Source organism: Mytilus galloprovincialis, chromosome 1 (genome assembly GCF_965363235.1).
Source record: "Mytilus galloprovincialis chromosome 1, xbMytGall1.hap1.1, whole genome shotgun sequence".
Taxonomy (NCBI): Eukaryota; Metazoa; Mollusca; class Bivalvia; order Mytilida; family Mytilidae; genus Mytilus; species Mytilus galloprovincialis.
Genome location: NC_134838.1, coordinates 124,113,368 through 124,134,899, shown reverse-complemented (window position 1 = coordinate 124,134,899; position 21,532 = coordinate 124,113,368). Strand labels below are relative to the sequence as shown.

General features: G+C 33.3%; 2 protein-coding genes across 2 annotated transcripts; both read right to left on the bottom strand.

Annotated features, from left to right (window-relative positions):
* Positions 1 to 844: 844 nt before the first annotated feature.
* Positions 845 to 2,232, bottom strand: LOC143066080 (uncharacterized). Its single transcript, XM_076239205.1, has one exon. It carries the CDS (start codon positions 2,171 to 2,173, stop codon positions 845 to 847), a length of 1,329 nt encoding a protein of 442 aa, XP_076095320.1. The 5' UTR covers positions 2,174 to 2,232.
* Positions 2,233 to 16,498: 14,266 nt separating this feature from the next.
* On the bottom strand, positions 16,499 to 18,391 carry LOC143056748 (uncharacterized). Its single transcript, XM_076229931.1, has 3 exons — positions 18,271 to 18,391; positions 18,014 to 18,079; positions 16,499 to 17,464 (listed from the first exon to the last, which is right to left on the bottom strand). Exons 1-3 carry the CDS (start codon positions 18,331 to 18,333, stop codon positions 17,072 to 17,074), a joined length of 522 nt encoding a protein of 173 aa, XP_076086046.1. The 5' UTR covers positions 18,334 to 18,391; the 3' UTR covers positions 16,499 to 17,071.
* Between the last annotated feature and the right edge of the window lie 3,141 nt (positions 18,392 to 21,532).

The window sequence follows — 21,532 nt, the reverse complement described above, 5'->3', positions numbered from 1 at the left end:
AAACGAGAACTATTTAAGTTCTTAAAGAATACGTAGATAAAGAATCTATAGTATGTTTTTTTTTTTTTTAATACTAATGCATTTTATTGCAAGTGTGGTTGATATAGATAACAAACAAGCAGCCCAAAAAGAAAAAAAGAAAAATAGATATCCACATATGTATAATACACAAAAAGTTGGATCAATTAAATATATAATAATTAGCCAAAAAGAAAGTAGAAATTAAACATGTCCATGACTCATCCTGTGTCAGCAGCAAATAGGAAAGCATTATGGTTTCCTAAAGGCAGCTGACACCAGGGGGCGATACCTTATGGGCCATAGGCATGTAAAATGTGTGTAAATGTCTCTTTCCTACCTGTATCAAAAGCAAACAAGGAAGCATCATAGGTAACTTGAATGCAGTTGATACCAGGGGACGATGCCTCAAGGATATAAGAGAACATTTGAATAAATAATATATCTTAACAATTATTTTTTTTTTTTAATCGGCTAGTATGTTTGTGATATTCAGATGAATACAATTTTCTATGTCCAATCAAATGTATATACACACATAGATTTCCTTTAACTAATCTTCACTAAGGAAGATGTTTGTATATAAAATTACATATTATTTTAAGTAACTCAACATTTTCTACACTAAATAACCAGATAATTTTGCTTTGACTGTTCATATGATTAAAATAAGAATTATACTGTGCAATACTAGCTAACATACAATTTCTATCATCCTCAAATTTGTTACAATCAAATAGAAAATGAGCCTCATCTTCGACAGTATTGGAAGAACATTTATTACATATTCTGTTAATTCGGGGAATACCCTGATATCTACCTAATTCTATTTGTAATCTATGAGAAGATACACGTAATTTAGTAATTTACAAATATAAATGAGTGTACAAAAGTTTTGAAAAGCTTCGTCAAGGGTTTGTGGAATAAGGGCTTGCATTGGTTCTTCGCCACTAAGGTATCCGATGAGATGCATGAAGTCTTCGGAACACCCTCTTACTGGTAAGTCTGAAGTATGCTCATTTTCAAGTTCACTCAATGTCTGGTCATTGCATAGTAAAGGAAAAGAAAAATCAGACGAATCATATATTTCAGGTTGAAAATAGAGAACGTTTGGAATACCCGATGGGACTATAACCTCTTGTCGTTGTCTGCGTATTCTATGGTTGTTCCAGTTTTCCATAAACTGATTTAGTTGAGTCTGAATTAAAGGAAGAAAACAAAATCTTAAACATTCAATATGGAGATGATCTGCGGTACTAAAAAGTCCAATATCACGCATGTTCGCAAATGTATTTCTCCAAAATAACATTAAATATTCCGAAAGACTTCTCCACAACCTTTCAATTCTTTGGTTTCCTGTTGATCTTCCTGTTAAAAAACTGTTTAATCCAGATATTTCATCCCCATGATCGAATCGCAATGCAATGTGTAAGTCTTTTACCAAAACGTTCTCGGTGCCAGCGTCAGCACGAATGGCTCGGGGAACTCGTCGTAATTCCTTCACAAAATCAATGTTAAACTTAGCAATGTATCTAGGGTTGTTGTTGGAGCAACCTGCTTTTAGCCACAATATTCTTCTAGAATAGCCATCAATAGCTCCGTGAATGGCAATACCATATGGTTTGATCTTGTCGTAACCGTCTATGTGTATCAGATAGTTCGGTCCACTATTGTAATAACTCCTTCTCTGAAGTCTGTGCCTTCTTCTTAAGCTTACGCCATTAGTGTCTATGAAACCCAAGCAATTTCTTACATTTTCCTGTGAAACAGTGATATTGTAATTTGAGTTGAGGAGTCTCCACATTGACTTGTATCCTACATTTGTAAAGCCATTAGCACGTAGTTCATATATTTTCTGACATACAAGTAATATTGGGGCTTGGTTTTGGCGTCGCCTTAATCGAAGTCTCCTTTTAATTCTTTCTATCGTCGAGAAGCTCACTATAATTCCATGATATAACATAAGAAATCCACAGATTTCTTTTGTTGTATAAAGTCGACTAAAATAATATCTAACAAGATCTTCTTTTGTGCCATCTTCACCAGGGAATGGGAATGCAATGCCATCTGGTAAGAAAATAAGTGCCTGAAAAATAACCAAACATATCAATGCTATAATCGATCTCAATTTACAAGCATCATTCTTATAATGCATGGTGTATCGTAACACCCGGATATAGGTACCCTTGGCTTGGTTCTATGTTTATTGTCTGAGAATTTTTTTTTTTACTGTAAAACAATCTGAGTATAGCTACCTGGATACCAATATGAAGATACATGTACAGTTATGCATTTTTTTCTTGACAATGAACAGAGAACCAGGCCAATGGCACCTTTATCCGGTGGCGATGATACACATTGTTTAAGTGATTATTCAGTGGCGGATCCAGAAGGGGGGGGGGGGGTCCGGGGGTTCCGCGGCACCCCTTTATTTTTGCCGATCAATGCATTTGTATCATGACATATGTTTTGCACTCCCTCCCTATGCCCTGGGTAAGCACCCGCCTCTTTTGAAAATTCCTTAATCCACCCCCGTCATTTAAATTGTACAGAAACAAATTCATTGTTTTCCTTTATATAGATATAGGAAGATGTGGTGTGAGTGCCAATGAGACAACCCTCCATCCAAATAACAATTTAAAAAGTAAACCATTATAAGTTAAAGTACGGCCTTCAACACGGAGCCTTGGCTCACACCGAACAACAAGCTATAAAGGGCCCCAAACTTGATTACTAGACGTGTAAAACCATTCAAACGGGAAAACCAACGGTCTAATTTATATATCCCTTGTTAACTTTCGGACTAGTATGAACAACAAAAAAACAACCGGATGATCATAAACATACAAAAAATTAAGCCTTTTCCCCTTTTTGATTGAGAATTGGTAATGAGAAAGCTAAAATACCAAAATAGGTATTGAATGGGTCAATTAATGATAAATCTTGCCCTGATACCCCGCTGGTGGCCATCTTGAATGATGGATTCGCACAAAGTAACAAAGCTTTGTCAGCACCTCATAAGGAACAGTCATGTCATGTTTTTCTTTTACTTTTGGTCTAACTTTAAAGATAATTTCAAAAGTTCTCTTGATTCCGAAAAAGGACTTCTACTTGAATTAAGACCATTATTCTACCATTTCCGGTTAACACATAGATAAAGGCAGATGTGGTGTGAGTGCCAATGAGACAACTCTCCATCCAAATAACAATTTAAAAAAGTAAACCATTATAGGTTAAAGTACGGCCTTCAACAAAATATTTTTTTTTGTCTCATTTAAGGCAATTTTATACATTTGTACCCAGATTCCACAATTATATAAAAATTATGAATGTTATCAATGAAAATCTGTTAAAACACTACTTTCGGCTTGGTCAAGGTCACTTCCGGTTTACTCTTTTCAAGGTCAAATATTTCCAATCGTTTCATTAAAATTAAAACAGTCGATATGTTTATTTAACAGAAGGGGCAATTACTTATATAAGAAGACGTCGTAGTCAGTTTGTATATTACCGACTTTTGATTTCGGAGTATATATGAAAATTTGGACAGGTTACCTTTTCTGTGGTTGTGCATTCGGGTTCTCAAATCTCGGTCAAGTAAGAGCAGAAGTTTCAGAAGAAAAATACAATGAAACAAGAATGTGTCCAAAGGACCCTCACACGATCATTTTCTATGTTCAGTAGATCGTGAAATTGGCGTCAAAACTCGTATTTGGAATTAAAATTAGAAAGATATTATGATAGGTCACATGTGTACTAAGGATCAAGTTGAGGGGACCTCAACTTCAGCAAAGACGACCTGGACCAAAACTTTAACCTCACACGGGACAGGCGGAGTGACGGACGTACAGACGAACGAACGCACGGGCGGACGGTACGACGAACAAACGGACACACAGACCAAAAACATAATGCCCCTCTACTATCTTATGAATGGCATACAAAAAAGAAAGTCTTCACAGGGTCAGTGGTGAAACCACATCATGTTAAAAAAAAAATATTTGGCAAAAAAAATATTTAATAATTAGAAGAAAATCAAAAGGTTTTTCCACAAAAAATTTATACTCACCATTAAAATACTGTAGATGAAGCTCATCTTAAATTCCAAGAAGACACTAGGAACCGCGTGGTCAAATATTATTTTTTCACTTTTGCACTAAAACAAGTCGACATTTTGAAAGTAAACATGGACTGTTTTCCAGAACAAATTGACATTTAAAAAGTTCTCTTGTGCAGTTTTTGAACACAAGTATACTTTCACGAATTCGGAAAGGCGAGAAACAACACGACAAGTGACCACGATTAACTCGGAAAGTATACTTTTCTAAAGCAAGAAAGAAACGTTCAATTTAGCAAGTGAACAAACGGCAAAGTTTACTAGGACACAATAATATTATGTACACTTTTTGGTCTGTGGTCTTGTTCAGAAGAACTCAACAAGTCAACTTGTAGTAAGTCTACAAGTTGAAATATTAATTAAACAAGTAAACTTGTTTAAGTGTACAAGTTCAGTAACAATGCAACTTTCCCTCTTATTTTTGTCGTCAAGTTGTGTTGACAACTGATCAACTGGTGACTAATATACGTTTCCATATTTATCCCTCCCTCAGACAAGATACTTGTATCTACGTTGGTCATTCTTTTTTATGAAACAAACCACTACCAACTCTTTCAACTTGTCTTTTAGTTTGGAATGGAGAAAACTTGTGAAAGTGTAGAAAAGTCAAATGTTTTTTTTATTGCAAGACGAAAGAGTCTTAGATTGTATGTACTCTAAAAGATCTTTGGATTTTTTAGTATCCACATCTGAATCACGCCATCTGTACAATAGGCAGTTTCACAACAACTTTAAAGCCCGGCTTTGATTGCTGATAAAATAGATGTTAATAATTTAGAAAGAAGTTTCGTGGAACGCTTGGAAGACCCAGCAATTTACCGTTGTTTTCACGGAAACTTATGTATTTAAGGTATCCAATACAGTAATGGAAGATCCAGTTGTTCATCTTTGGTTGAAATTTCAAAGGAACACAGAACAGACCTATGATTATCCAGGATTTGCTCTTTGGTAAGTGTCGTGAGGGTTTATGTTAAGTTTCCAAGTGAATTTTCAATACCTAATTCGTTTGTCAAGCAGTTTATGTCATGAAGTTAACACGCAAAAACGATGTTGTTTGGGGTTTATCTGCGGGGAAGAATAATACTTAGTTTTTTGCAACATTTGGGCCTTTATATATTGACGTAGCATTTGTATTGATAGACCCATTCAGTTTCTTGATTCTGATTTGTATTAATGGCCTCACAGCCTTAATTCATTCGGAAAGAGTATCTTCGTCTTCTTTCTCGCGTTTATCCAATTGCCTGGCATAATCCTCGACCGAATCCATCAGTATTTTGAAGTTGTATTTCTAATTGATGTATTTAGGCTCACGATATTTCGGACCTTTTGATAATACATTTCATAGGGAAGTGTTATTGACAATGTTGAGGTCTCCGGTAATTAAGTGGCCAGCCGGATCATATGTGAATTGGGAACTGGCACAGATGCAATCAGGAGGTTTTATTTCATTATCCATTTCAATTAGGTATGTTAAAGAACGTCTCATCCTTTTTCTAAAAATGTTCATTAAATAAATAAAATAAATAATCTTTATTTCATTATAAGGTATCAAGATCTTGTTGATAAATATTAAGTATCAACTTCACAAATAGTACACGATGGTCTTGGAGTATGAATTCTGGGTATTAACATAATTGTTGATCTTAATAACGTGTTATTGTATTCTTTTGTTTGTTTTATGAATATTACTTTTACTTTTTAGTCTGTGTTTGTGGTATTTATTTGACGTGGCTCTGTACATCCCTTCATTGTGTTATTGTTCTATGATAAAATTTGTATTTTTGTCTTTCGTTTTTTGCTAGTATGCTTTGTCTACATGCCTTTTTGTGTTTCTTTTTTACATTTAACGTCGATCTGTTCTTAAACATCCCGTCATTTAAGGAATAACAGTACTGTAGTTGAAAAGTTGCCACCGTCAATTGTAGATTTGACGGTCGCAAATGCAGTTTTACTTGCGACGCTGTTATACCGATTCTAATGCATTACAAAAAGAAAAAAAAAATACGATAAAACTTTAAAAATGTCTTAATTTGACAAATAGAAAATAAAATCCGCGAAACTTCATGAATGATTTGGCACATGAATGATTTGGCACAAATTCGTCATGGCTAAACGTGACGTCATACAAATGAAAACTTACAAACAGAGTTCTCTGGTTATGGGAGTCGTCCTCCGGATAGCATTTTGTCCAGTGTATAGCTGGACAATCCTTAACTAGTTTTTGAACAACACAATTTAACCTCTGGATAAACATTTATCCAATGGACAAGCTTATCCAGTGGATAACTTTATCCAGCCTTTTGAACAACCGGGCCGCCCTGGAGGTTATTAAGTTACCTGTACGCTTCAAATTCGGATAAAATTACATTAAAACGGCGAATTCGAGGTAGGTGTTGTTTTATTTTCGATTATATAGTAGTAATCGAACATTTGTTGATTCTATCAATTCAAAATGGCGGGTCACTCCTTTGTTACGCCTGGTCAACCATGGATTTGACGGCAACTTTTAGCCAATGAAAAAAATTGTCATATCCAAATTACATTAGAATTGATTATTGTTCTATGATATTTTCTGTATTCTAAAACTTGTCTTTAATTTTTGCTTATATGCTTTTTCTATCTGCCTTTTTGTGTTTCTTTTATATATATGACGAAGATCTGTACTTATACATCCCGTCATTGTGTTATTTTGCCAATGTTTGTTTATATATTTGTTTGTGTTTACAGTGATTAAGATAATAACACAGTGGTGACTGCCCTACCCCTATTTTTGGAATTTTTACCTTTTATGCCTGTTTGTTTTGTTCACACATCGTTGTCAATATAATGGAATTTGATGCGACTGTCAAACAAGTGAAAGGTTTAGCTAGCTATAAAACCAGTGTAATCCACCATTTTCTACTTACAAAAATGCCAGTGCCAAGTCAGGAATATGACAGTTATTATCCATTCGTTTGATGTGGTTGAGCTTTTAATTTTGCCATTTAATTAGGGACTTTCTTTTTTGAATTTTCCTCGGAGCTCAGTATTTTGTGATTTTACTTTATTTCTGTTATGCATGCATATCCCGCAAAAATAGAAGGTGAGTCCAAGAAGACATAATCAATTCTATCCAGCAAAATTTGTTCTGATAACAAAACCGAAAATTCTATTAAAATAAAACCTTGTATGATTTAAACTTTCAATTTCTAAGTAGCAATATTCCAGCAGCACCTGCATACGGGGTATATATCTCGCAATTGATACGATATTCCCGTGCTTGCATTTCCTATCATGATTTTCTTGATAGAGGGTTGCTGCTAACAAGGAAGCTATTAAACCAAGAGTTCCAAATGGTGAAGTTGAAATCATCCATTCGTAAATTTAACGGACGCCATCACGAGTTGGTTGACCGTTATTGAATAACCGTTTCACAAATGATATCGGATATGTTCATTACGTCGTAACTACAATCCCCTTCCCTTTCATGAATGTGACCTACCGAATTAGACAATTTACCGGATCTGTTATAACATAAGCAACACGACAGGTGCCAGATGTGGAGCAGGATCTGCTTACCCTTCCGGAGCACCTGAGATCACCCCTAGTTTTTGGTGGGGTTCGTGTTGTTTATTCTTTAGTTTTCTATGTTGTGTCATGAGTACTAATGTTTGTCTGTTTGTCTTTTTTCATTTTTAGCCATGGCGTTGTCGGTTTATTTTAGATTTCTGAGTTTGACTGTCCCTTTGGTATCTTTCGTCACTCTTTTAAGGACGCAGATACTAGATGATTCAAAATATATCATTTTAACATGAGAATAACACAAAAATGTGTTTCGTTCTACTATTACAATGTGCTTTCCAACTTTCATAGATAGTTGTCACATTGGCAATCATACCACATCTCCTTTCCTTATTTTCATATTAATCACCAAACAACTTTTAGAAACATATTTACACCCCGACATCCATTTGTATTATATTACAGTGTTTACGTTGTTGTAAATTTCGAAAATTAATATCCTTGTTAAGAGCTTATATGGTTAGCAAACTTCTAACGGCTTTCCGGTCCTTAATTTGTCAGCTCTACAGAAAAGAATTATATACGACCCGATACTGAGGCACTTTGAATATATTAAAAATCAACAAGACATGTTATATAGTGTGGCAATTTAATACAAAAAATAGGTTTTCTAATTTTTCATGAAAATAAAAGAATTTCACGTACTTTCAGTCTAACCAAACAAAAAACATTGAGAGGGTCGTTTCTAACAGATTAGGTCTAAAAAGGGATATTTGAATACAAACAAAAATAACAACAAATGCATAACTATCCTGATCAGTTTGAATATTGCTTTTTTGGTTTTTTTGGGGTTTTTTTTTGTGTGTGTATACAAATCTATGATTTGTGATGTAATATTGTTTTGTATACATATTAGGCCGTTGGTTTTCCTGTTTGATAGGTTTCACACTAGTCATTATGTGGCCCTTTGTAACTTGCTGTTCGGTGTGAGCATAGGCCCCTTTTTGAAAACCGTACTATAACCTATAATGGTTATCTTTTACAAATTTTGACTTGGATGCAAAGTTGTCTCATGGGCACTCACACCTCAGCTTCTTCTATCTGTTAGCAGCTATATTCGAACATCTCCAGGGTATGGAGTAAACATCTCCCGATTTTCAATAGCTTGCAGCTGCTACTCAGACTTTCTAAAACGTCGGAGTCCCGCAATTAGTATTGAGCAAAGAATTTTTCAAAAAAAAGTCTCGCTCTATTTCACTAAATGTCATCGGAAAGCACCAAGACCTAATAGATATATATTCAGTGTCTACTTCTCAATTAAAGATGGTGTTCAGTTTTAGATTCTAGGAGCTGACATTGGGTACCATTTAATCTACCTTACAGTTTTCCCTTTATTTGTCTTTGTATTTTTATGTTCCTTTTCGTATTACTCTTGAAGTGGCATTTGCGCATCCATCTATCGGGTGTTTGGATTTGGTGGTTTCGACGACTGATATAGTCGAACATTTGATTCTGTCATGTTTTACGGAATTTTAAATTTATCGTCCAGGGGCCGGTAACTAAAGACTGTAAATCAAAGCTTCCTCAGGTTGTTCGTAGATCGGACTTATTTCCCCCTCAAGTTGCATCGTAATAGTTTTCAAGTTAGGGATTTTATTAACAAGTGAATGTACAGCTAAGAGTAGTCGAAACCACTCTTACAAAAAATATGAACTGAAGCTATTGCGAATTGTTCTTGGTACACCACTAAGTTGCTAAGTTTGTTTTAAGAACACTCATTAACTGACAAAAAAAAAAGAATGATTTTGTGTTACCGGAATTAGAAAGATCGCTTTAAGGTAGACGTAAGAATCGTTCTTAAATCATGCACTTTTTCAAAACATTTAGGGCTGTCAATCATTCTCAGATAGGTCTGAGGTTTGGTCTTGTTACATTCTTTAAATCTTAAGACGTGATATATTTTTCATAATTTGGCTTTTATAAAGACCTCTTTCTGTTGAAATCATGTCACTTTTTTAAGTATTTAAAAAGGGAACTCATTCAGTTCAGTTCTGTTTGAGTGTATGGGATTCGTTGAATAGTAATCTTTAACCTTAAGCACAGAAATAAATGAATAGATGCCACAATATACCCCGTGCACCCGTATGCTTTATATAGATAAGAACTAAATAAAAAGGTAATGTTAAGAGGAGAAATAATAATTCAAGAAAATAAATTATTTTCAAAATTCATATGTTGAGGCGATAGTTGTTTACCGATGTTCGTGTTCAAATATCGGTCATCGACTGAGAAGAAACAAATAAAGGAAACAAAAACTGAATTATCCCGTCGATTCCAAAAGCAGCGATAAAAGGTAAGCGTCTCCTAGCTACCATAAAATTGAGAATGGAAATGGAAAATGTGTCAAAGAGACAACCATCCGATCAAAAAGCAGAAAACCACCAATGAGTCTTCAATACAGCGAGAAAATTCCGCACCTGGACCCTAAACAAAAATGTGACATAATATGAGTTTCTGACACAGAACAAATGTCAGGATCTTACAAATCTATTGCACAATATTGTGCAATTAAAGATTTCTTCTTTTAACTTTTCAAAAATTTGGAATTTGAGAAATTTGAAGAAAAAAAAATTCAAAACACCTACCCTCCCCCCTTTTTTTGGCAATTAGTTCAAAACCTGACATTTCTTTATATATAATATACAAGTAGTGTAAGGGAGGTAAATCCGAACATACCCAACATTGTATGTAAAATGTTTAAGAATTACCTCCCTTACACTGCTTTTAAATTGTCTTAATTGTCCATTGACCAGAAATATCTAGTTTTCCCCCTTTTTTGCCCCTAATTCCGAAACATTTTGAGCCATAACCCCCAAAGTTAATCTTGTGGTTTAATTTCAGAGAGAATCATACACTTGAACATAAGTTATTGTTTGAAAACTACAAAAATGATTATTTTGGGCCCCCTTCTTGGCCCCTAATTCCTAAACTATTGGGACCATAGCCCCCAAAATCAATCCAAACCTACCTTCAGAGGTACTGAACCTTCTTGTAAAATAATACAGAGATCCATACACTTTAACACAAGTTATTGTCTTTAAAGTAGAAAAACGCTTATGTTTGGCCCTTTTTAAATATTGGCCCCTTATTCCTACATGTTTTCAGGAAAATTAACCCCAAACTGAATCCCAGCCTTTCCTGTGTTATATGGAAACTTGTGGTACAATGTCAGAGAGATCCATACAGTTACACACAAGTTATTGTCTTAAAACTAGAAAAATGCTTGTTTTGGCCCCTTTTTGGCCCTCAATTCCTAGACTGTTTTCCCAATTACCCCTTGAAATAAATCCCAACCTTCGACTTATGGTATTAAACATTGTGGTACAATTTCAAAACAATTGAAATACTAATACATACCTTTTTGTCCTGAAACTAGATAAATACTGTTTTTTGGCCCCTTTGGGCCTCTAATTCCTAAACCTTTGGGACAATTACCCCCAAAATCAATCCAAAGCTCCCTTTTGTGGTTATAAACATTGTGTTAAAATTTTATTGATTTCTTTGTACTAGTTCAAAGTTTATTATCCGGAAACAATCAGTCTTCGGAAGACGCCGACGACGTGATACCAATATACGACCAATTTTTTTTTAAATTTTGGCGGTCGTATAAAAATTTTGTGCTAATATGGGAATGTCAGCGAATATTATCAACACTATGAATACTGCGTTTCAGTACTTCTAACATGCTTATGATATATATTATTTCCCGTGTCATTTATAAAACTTTAAGCCATAATCATTTTAGTTTTGATTGAATTGATGCCGTTGAAGTTTTCATGGATTGAAAGCAACACAAAGTGTTTTTATATAAATGTTTTATGCTTATATCTTTATTCTGACAAAGCTGACAAAAAGGGAAGCAGAAAGAACTATAACAAAATAAGATTTAAATATGGTAAATAAATTAGACATGGATACACTTACAACTAGCTCAGACAATATACAATCATCTGCTTCTATTAAATTCCGTTAATTTTACTCTTTATTAAACAGGAAGCCTGTGAATAAGTTCCTCTTATTAATCGTCAAAGCTGTATTCAGAACTCCTCTTTTGTGTAATTTTCTTGTATTCAGAATCTCTTTTTTTCCTTTAAAATGTATTTTTCTAAAAGTAAAACTGAAAAGATATCGAACTTCGATTAAAATTCAAAATGGAAAGTCATTTATCAAATGGCAAATTCAAAAAAGTGAAACACATCAAACGAATTGAAAACTACCGTCATATTCAGACATTTCTACTTATGTTTACCTTAGTTTGCAAAATATAGGAAGCTTGGTGAGGTCATGGTTGCATGTCTGTCTTTTTAATCGGCCACAATAATTTTTTTTCTTTCGGCTTATTTTGATAAAATACATTTGAATCTTCTAAAACTGAATTCCTCACCGGTCTGTTGGATATTAAGAAATCCTCGATACATTTATTCGATATGTAATCAAAAAAAAAAAAGTAAAAACACAAAAATACTGAACTCCGAGGAAAATTCAAAAAGGAAAATCAAAAATCAAAAGGCAAAATCAAAAGTCCAAACACATCAAACGAATGGATAACAAGGGATTCAAAAAATGTTTGTGACTGTTTCATGTCTTTCTTGTAAATCCTTCCTTTATTGACATTTCATTCTTTGTTAACGACTCTTCATTTTCAGTGTCATCATTTATAACTGGCTGGATCATTTCTGGGCCTAACATTTAAGCATCAGTATGGGAAATGAAAATTGTATAGAAATATCTGTTCTTCCATGGAGACATTTCGACTTGAATTTTATGTTCTGGTACTACATGTCTACAAAATAATGAGGTTGTTTGCAATGTTGATGTTTTTCTGTATGTATAATGGCATATTCTTAAACAAAAGACCATCATGTTTATATATTGCCAGTCTTTGACATTTCATATCATCTTTTTATCAAATAATACTCATTTACAGAAACCTTCATGAGCATGAATTCTTTTTGAACGATCTGATTTATTTCGCACTTTGCTTATTAGATAATTGGAAAAGAAGCAAGAAACATTAGTTAAACATTATTAATATAAAAACAATTATGATCTACCTTACCAAATGATTGTGAAAATGTTCTAAGAGTAAATTATTATGGTAAATGCATTCATTAGAACGTATGCGATAAAAAAAAATACATTTTCCCTAAATACACTGCTTTCAACTCAAACTGAAATGTTAAACACAATAGTTTTCCGATCGCTTTTAATAAGTTTAGGAAAATTTTCATTTTAAAAATAGGAAAGGGAAATTTCATGCCAAAATAAATTCTATATAACAAATTCTTTGGCATGGTTTTCTGAAAGAATATCGTCCTCGTACGACGTATGAATATAAAATACATTTCTGATTTATAGTATGGTTGTCAATAAACAAATCACTGGCTTTGATACTATTCTATTTTGAACCTTGACATTTGAAATAGTACGTTATTGACAACATGCATATTAGTTAGCTGTGATAATGTATACTTATATTATAGTTGCCAACTTTAAAACCGCATATGTGTATTTTATTCAAATAAGAATGTTAGGATACACCAAACCAATTATTCCTTAATAATTTTATCAATGGATAAATCATCCATATCTTATGATATCTTATAAGTAATGCATTTAATAAACTCATACGGGTCACTCACAAGGTACATGCAAAAAAAATGAAAGATGGTTTGTTTTCTTCTCTAACCTTCGGTATTTTACAATATTTAGACTAAACTATATCCAATAACAATCTTTAAGATTTTGCAGTAATATCTAAACATTTTTTATACTGTTTTCTTCTATTCTCAATTGAGTTTTAATGCGGCGTAAAGCAACTTACAACCAATCAATCTATTCTCAATTGAAAGATCTACATCGTCTCATTAAACAGAGATTTTAAAATAATTGATGTTAAAGGTCGTGAAAAATCTTGCTTTGAATTGCTTCGAAAAACAAAAACACCTATGATGATATCATCAAATTGGTGGACATTTTTATTGATAACATATATATTGAGTTTTGCGGATTGATATTTCAACAGACAGGCACAGGGTCGATACCACTGCTAGTGCACGTTTCGTCCCCGAGGGTATCACCAGCCCAGTAGTCAGCACTTTGGTGTTGACATGAATATCAATGATATGGTCATTTTTATAAATTTCCTGTTACAAAACAGAATTTTTCGAAAAACTAAGGATTATCCAAGGAATAGATTACCTTAGACGTATTTGGCTCAACGTTTTTGGAATTTCGGGTCCCTAATACTCTTCAACTTTGTACTTGTGTGTCATTATAACTATTTTGATCTGCGCGTCACTGAAGAGTCTTGTGTAGACGAAGCGCGCGTCTGGCGTATTAAATTATAATCCCGGTACCTTTGCTAACTATTGCTTAGTCTTTAGTTTTCTATGTTGTGTCGTGTGTACTATTATTTGTCTGTTTGTCTTTTTAATTTTTTAGCCATGGCGTTGTCAGCAACATTGAAAGAATAATTTTAACACACTATTTATATATACATAAAAGACAATAATTTGAACAGAAGCTTGCTAATGACTAAAATACACTATATATAGTCAAACCTTAATAAAATGTTTTGAAACATTTCGAAGATGAATGAATAAAATTTGAAGCAAACATTTGATTATCATTTTCAGTATTTTCTGATAGATGGACATAGTTAAAATCATGACATTTTCAAAGAATTGTAACGCAAATTAAGAGAATACTTTTGTAAAGAATTTAACACATGAAGATAATATGTTATTATATATTTGAATTAACTAAGTGAAAAAGAGCATGTATGCACATTTTCGTAAAAAAATAACCCCGGGGTCAAAACTGTATGGTATCATTAATTTATATAAAGGCGATAGCCAAGTTTGTATTTACAACGTACAGGAGAGTTACATATACCTACCAAGCTCCTGAAGGTATTAGGTATGACAAATGTATAATCAATATATCATCAAAACCATAACTGTTGTATTTTAAAATGGAATTCAAGAATCTGGTTGTCACAGTTCCAATTTGTTTATGAAGTGAACAGCTTCCATTTACAGCTGATTATTCCCATATGATCAACCGATTTGATACGATAAGAATGAGACATATTCTAACTATGTATCAATTTATCACGATTTATTTGAATGATTCCCGGATTGTAGTCTTTTTGAGACTTTAAAGACTTAGCAGAATTTTGTTAAAATAATTATCTGGGAGAAACTGAGAAAACTGTTTTCTTATCAGAATTCTATAAAGAATATTATCTATCTAAGGTAAACTATTTCTTATCAGAATTCTGTTAAGAATGATATAGATATATCTGAGGAAATGATTTTCTTATCAGAATTCTGTAACAATTCAATCTATCTGAGAAAACTTTTTTCCTATCAGAATTCAGATAAGAATATATTATATATCCGAGAAAACGATTTTCTTCTTATAATTCTGTTTAGAAAACTATCTATCAGATGAAATTATTTTCTTAACAGAATTCTGTTAATAGTGCTATCTATCTGAAGAAACAATTTTCTTATCAGAAAATTCTGTTAAGAATATACTATCTATCTAAGGAAACGAATTTCTTATCAGAATTCTATTTAGAATAGACTCTTTATTTGGGAAAACAAGTTTCTTATCAGAATTCTGTTAAGGGATACTATCTATCTGAGAAAACTATTTTCTTATCAGAATTCTGTTAAGGGATACTATCTATCTGAGAAAACTATTTTCTTATCAGAATTCTGTTAAGCACACTATCTACCTGAGGAAACAATTTTCTTATCAGAATTCTCATAAGCAAACTATCTACCTGAGGAAACAATTTTCTTATCATAATTCTGTTAAGGGATACTATCTAACTGAGGAAAATATTTTCAATGGGTTTTCATTTGGTATGATATCTTCTACATTTTGAAAATAGGTCATCTGATTTCTGTTACAAGAGCTGCACAAATCAGAATATATTTGTTTATCCAAATTACAACCTGAAATATATTAACATTACACAACAAACCCACACTTAAAGATTGCATTTCGTAGACAAAAGAAGATGTGGTATGATTGCCAATGAGACAACTCGTTTATTTGTCAGAAGTTAATTATGACCAATAAATTAAAACACATATAGAAAAGACATTGCAAAATGTGTTCACTTCTGAGTAAAAATATTCCTCCATACAGATAATGTATATTATAGAACGTTGTTATTCAAAACACAATTTATAATAGACCAAAGACAAATTTTTTAAACAATATAGACATGTTGAGATCAAATAGTTATCAAAGGTACCAGGATTATAATTTAATACGCCAGACGCGCGTTTCGTCTACATAAGACTCATCAGTGACGCGCAGATCAAAATAAATGTAAATCCAAACAAGTACAAAGTTGAAGAGCATTGAGGACCCAAAATTCCAAAAAAGATGTGCCAAATACGGCTAAGGTAATCTCTTCCTGGAATAAGAAAATCCTTAGTTTTTCGAAAAATTCAAAGTTCTGTAACAGGAAATTTATACAAATGACCATATAATTGATATTCATGTCAACACCGAATTAGCTTTACAAAGACTTATGTTTTTGCATGTGTATGCTGCCTGTTATTTGGCAAACACATCAAATATGAGATAAAAATATATAAGTGGTTCATTAAGGCCATAATCACTATGCATACTTATACAATAAGTAATAGATTTGATACATTACACGTAACAGCATATATATAAGTTAACAGTGTATGACATTATCTCAATCCCAAAATAAACATAAACAGGGTTTTATTTTACATTTGTTACTTTTTTTTGGTGCATTGCACTTATCAGAAATACATGTACGCAGTTAATAATGATGTCATCACAAAAACGCTGATGTATACATGTTATAAAATCAAATTACCTATCTCCTGATTGTTAATTTTTTTTACACAATTTGTAAGTTGAAGAATTCAGTAAAGTTGATAGAGAAATACACCTACAAAAAAAGAACAGCAAAAAATGCACAGAAAACAAGGAGATCAAGAATGAGCACATGGATGCCCCATCCGCACTATCAATTTCGAAATTAAGTGGACCATGAAAATGGATTAAAAACTCTTATTAGACATTGGAATTAAAAAGATCATAATGAAAAGAACATGTGTACTAAGTTTCAAGTTTGTTGGATCAAAAACTTTGACCTGAAGCGGGACAGACGGACGGACAAACAAACAGACGCACAGACCAGAAAACAAAATGCCATAAATGGGGCATAAAAGAATAATGGACCGTACATGACGTCATTAACTTACATCATTGACGTTTCCTTTAAAAATCTATATTTAAGCAAATGTTAAGCTAATATTTTTAGCAAATTAGAAAACAGAAAATTTAGTCATATGATAAAACAAGTTTATTTCATTTGGAGGTATCATCCTTGTCATGTTTATTGTTTTCAGTCGATCCTTTGTCCTTCGGTCCTTCATCCTTTGGTCCTCCATCCTTCGGTCCTTCATCCTTCATATAATTTAGTATTCTATCCTTTAGTGTTGATGCTGGTTTAAACAAACACATTTTATTGTCATTCACATTGCATTTAATACAGCATATAATAAAACCTTCTTGGTCCCCTTGAATGTCTTTTCTGTTTAAAACGTAAGAGTCTTTATTTTCATTGGAAATAAATTGGTCTCCAGTCATGTGTCCAATTGGTCTCTTGCAAAAAATATAGGACTTTTCATACGTCTTTAGGGACAAAAACACTTTACCATTCCAATCTACTACATGGCAGTCATTGCTTTTGTCCTCAATCTAAAAAAAGAATGTATAAATCATATGTTATGAAATGAAATAAGACTAAATACATTTTTTAAAAACATCCCTAAAATTTTGTCTAAGTCTGATAGTTGATCATTTGCAACCATTCCACATCTCCTGGATCTTATATTACAGCCATGGGTTTAATTTGTAGATATACAAGAGCATTTCATACATCATCAGTATGTCAACTGGGGCAGGACTTATCTGACATAATTGACACAGGTTGTTTGTTTTCTTTCTTAAATTGTTTTACATTTTGCCATATCAGGTTCCATTATAGATTATCCTATTTGATTGGTTGCACACATTGTTATACAATATACAATGATATTTAATTGTTAACATCATCTTTCGTATACAGTGGGTATTTGTCTGATTGGCACTCATACCTCTTTTTAATACAGGGTCTGTCTACAAAATCAGAGACAATCACCCTGTGATTCATCAAGAATAAATTGAGTTTCTTCATCTGACCACTTTATCATTGAAAAATTAATATCAACTTGATTGCAACTATTTGTATACTTTTGAAAAACTTACAGTATTCTCTACTGGAGGAGGAATATCAATACTAGTGGTAGGTAAAGGGAATGGTAAAACGATTTCCTGAAAGAGATACATTCATTCAATATACAATATAAAGGTTGAAATATTTAACAAAATTATTGCCTTTCACTTTACATGATTTTCAAATACTTTTAGTTGTATTGTAAATTGAATTAAGAATTGAAAACTACTGCTGGTTTTAGTAATAGTGGCAAGTTTTTCAGCTAACATTTAAAATGGTAAAAATTTACCTGAGAATGTTGTTTTGAAGAACATGCCTTTTTCTTGGCTGGCTCACACATAAAATAAACCATTGGTGGCTTTTTTATGCACCTTTTCCTGGTCTGTAATGTATAAGTGCTCCATGTTTATAAAAGTGTAAATTTAATTTATTTAAATCAAATATTTTATTTTGAATAAATATGGAATTGCTACAACCAATATGAAAACCTTACAACTTCAATATACTTGCTTTCCTAATAAAGTGAACTCATCATACATACCCGGATTAAAATTTTATATTTACGCCAGATGCGCGTTTCGTCTACAAAAGACTCATCAGTGACGCTCGAATAAAAAAACTGTTAAAATGTCAAATAAAGTACGAAGTTTAAAAGCATTGATGACCAAATATTCTTAAAAGTTTTGCCAAATACAACCACAATACCTAGCACCTCTATAGGAAAGCATATTATAATCTATTTTCTCAAAGGTTTCATAATCACATTAAGGGTATACAAAATAAATGTCTGTATCTAGGAAACCAAACAACTAACCTTTTTTCAATGATAAATTACTAGTAACATGTTCTATACCAAATAATGCTCATCTGGTTTGTAAAACGTTGGGAATATGCTCTATATATTACCATTAAAATAAAAACATGATGATGCTAAAACTTGGTGTAAATCGGGAGCAACAACTGAAGTACTTGTTGACCTGGACAAACTAGAATTGCAAAGGCCGTCAAGAGACACCACCATATAATTATTTACCTCTGGTCTGTGACATGTGATCTCACTACAAAAGAAGGTTAATATATAAAACTAAAATCTCCAATAACAGAGCAATCAAAATTACAGAAGATCAATACAAAAAAGCCATAAGTATCATAAACAATTATCAACAGGCTGAAATAAAATTTAGTGATTGTCCACTCATATCCATAGCAAACTGGAACAAGAGTAAAGGACATAAAAACCAGAAACATACAAAGTTGAGGATTTCTTAGCAACCAAACAAATACAGGAACTAAATGGTAAAATATATGAACTCAATAGAAGACTAAACAAAACATCAGTAAAAATAAGCAAATACTTCTTCAGAGGGCGCAAGAGAAGGAAAGGACAAACACGTAAATCGGTCAACCTGTCTATCAACAACAAGGACGGCAAACATCCTGGACGTCTACTGAGCCTAGTGATTACTAAGAACATATTGCTGGACACATACACCAAATGCTTTAATATAGATCAAGAATCTGAATTCACACAAATCTGAGTTGAACAAGAGGAATTAAACTCCTTATACTAATCAACATCTTCAAACAACCAAGAAAACAAAGGGGCAAAAAGTGAACAGACAAGACGAGTAGTGAAATTCTAGGCGAGTTAATCTTATCAGGTTTTTCTACTTACCTCTTGCATAGGATCACCACAAATCACCCAACCAATGGTTTCTCTTCCAGAACTGGACATTTGAAGAACTTGAAAAGTACACAGAGACTCAGATTGAAACACCAATAATATTGTAAGTACTGTAGTATAAGATACATTATCAACAACCAAAATGTTGTATTATACTGTAATCATGCTGACACTTACCCTTTGACAAGACAAGCTTTTACTGTACTTCAAATCACCCAACAACATCAATACAAACCAACATATCAGGACTGCATTTACAAAAACAATGCTGTAGAAGGGGTGAATATATATTTATCTGAACACCATATTGACCCAGTAACATCATCTGTACAAACTTACTACTGGATAAAAAGCTGTAAAAAACATATTCATTTGACTCAACAAAATTTTAAAATCAGAGAATGGAGTACACAAAGACTCAGCTTACTCTTACTGAGTGGCATTGAGACGAACCCAGGCCCAAGACAGCCAAGATTTCCGTGCACAATTTGCCAAAAAGTATGCAAATTTGGTCGGTTGAAACCAAACTTTACGACAAAAGAGATGATTTCAGCTTTCCAATTGTGAACTTTCCATTTCTAAGTAGCTACATTCCAGCAACACCTGCATACGGGGTAAATATCTCCCAATTGATACGATATTCCCGTGCTTGCATTTCCTATCATGATTTTCTTGATAGAGGGTTGCTGCTCACAAGGATGCCATTAAACCAAGAGTTCCAAATGGTGAAGTTGGAATCATCCCTTCGTAAATTTTACGGACGCCATCACGAGTTGGTTGACCGTTATGACATGACCGTTTCACAAATGATATCAGATATGTTCCTTGCGTCGTACCTACAATCCCCTTCCCTTTCATGAATGTGACCTACCGATTTAAACTATTTACCGGATTTGTTATCACATAAGCAACACGACGGGTGCCACATTGGAGCAGGATCTGTTTACCGTTCCGGAGCACCTGAGATCATTCCTAGTTTTTGGTGGGGTTCGTGTTGTTTGTTCTTCAGTTTTCTATGTTGTGTCATGTGTACTATTGTTTGTCTATTTGTCTTTTTCATTTTTAGGCATGGCGTTGCCAGTTTATTTTCGATTTATGAGTTTGACTGTCCCTTTGGTACCTTTCGTCCCTCTTTTGGAATCTATAGCCTGCGATGACTGCGACAAATGGACACACAGAAACTGTATTGGAATGTCCACAACAGAATTCAGTAATTTAGGGAAAAGTGAAGACACTTGGACATGCCCATCTTGTTCCAAACCAAACAACTCTTCAACTAAAATATATTTTATACCAAATGGAGATAGCAGCAAACATTCAACGCTAAACATATCAACCAATTCACTAATGGCAGACAGTATATCCGAAACATCCATCCCATCAACATCATGATCCAGCATAAATTACCCATCATTTAACTGCTCAACTTTCAGTACAGATATACCGATCATGACATCATCACCTAAACCAATAAAGACAAAGACAGTACCAAAGAAACAGTTAAGGTTCATGTGGACCCTATGACTAAAATGGCCGTATTTTCACCTCAAAATTGACTCTGAGTACAGACAAACCTGTACATCTGTAAAAAAATTCAGGCATAGCATGCCCTAGATAAATAAATTCCAAATATGTTTTATGTTTTAGAAAAATAAAAACTTACCAGGATTTTGCCGTGCACTTTTTTTCATTCCTCCAGAAGGTGCCAAAATACACTAAGTTGGGAAACAGGTTTGAGAACTTCCCCACAGGTAATTATTGAAGTGAGCTGTTTTGTTTGACATGGACATGAGATGGACAATAGATACCTGACAATAACTGGTTATTTAAACTGTGTACCTGAGTGGACCATATCAAGGTAAACTCA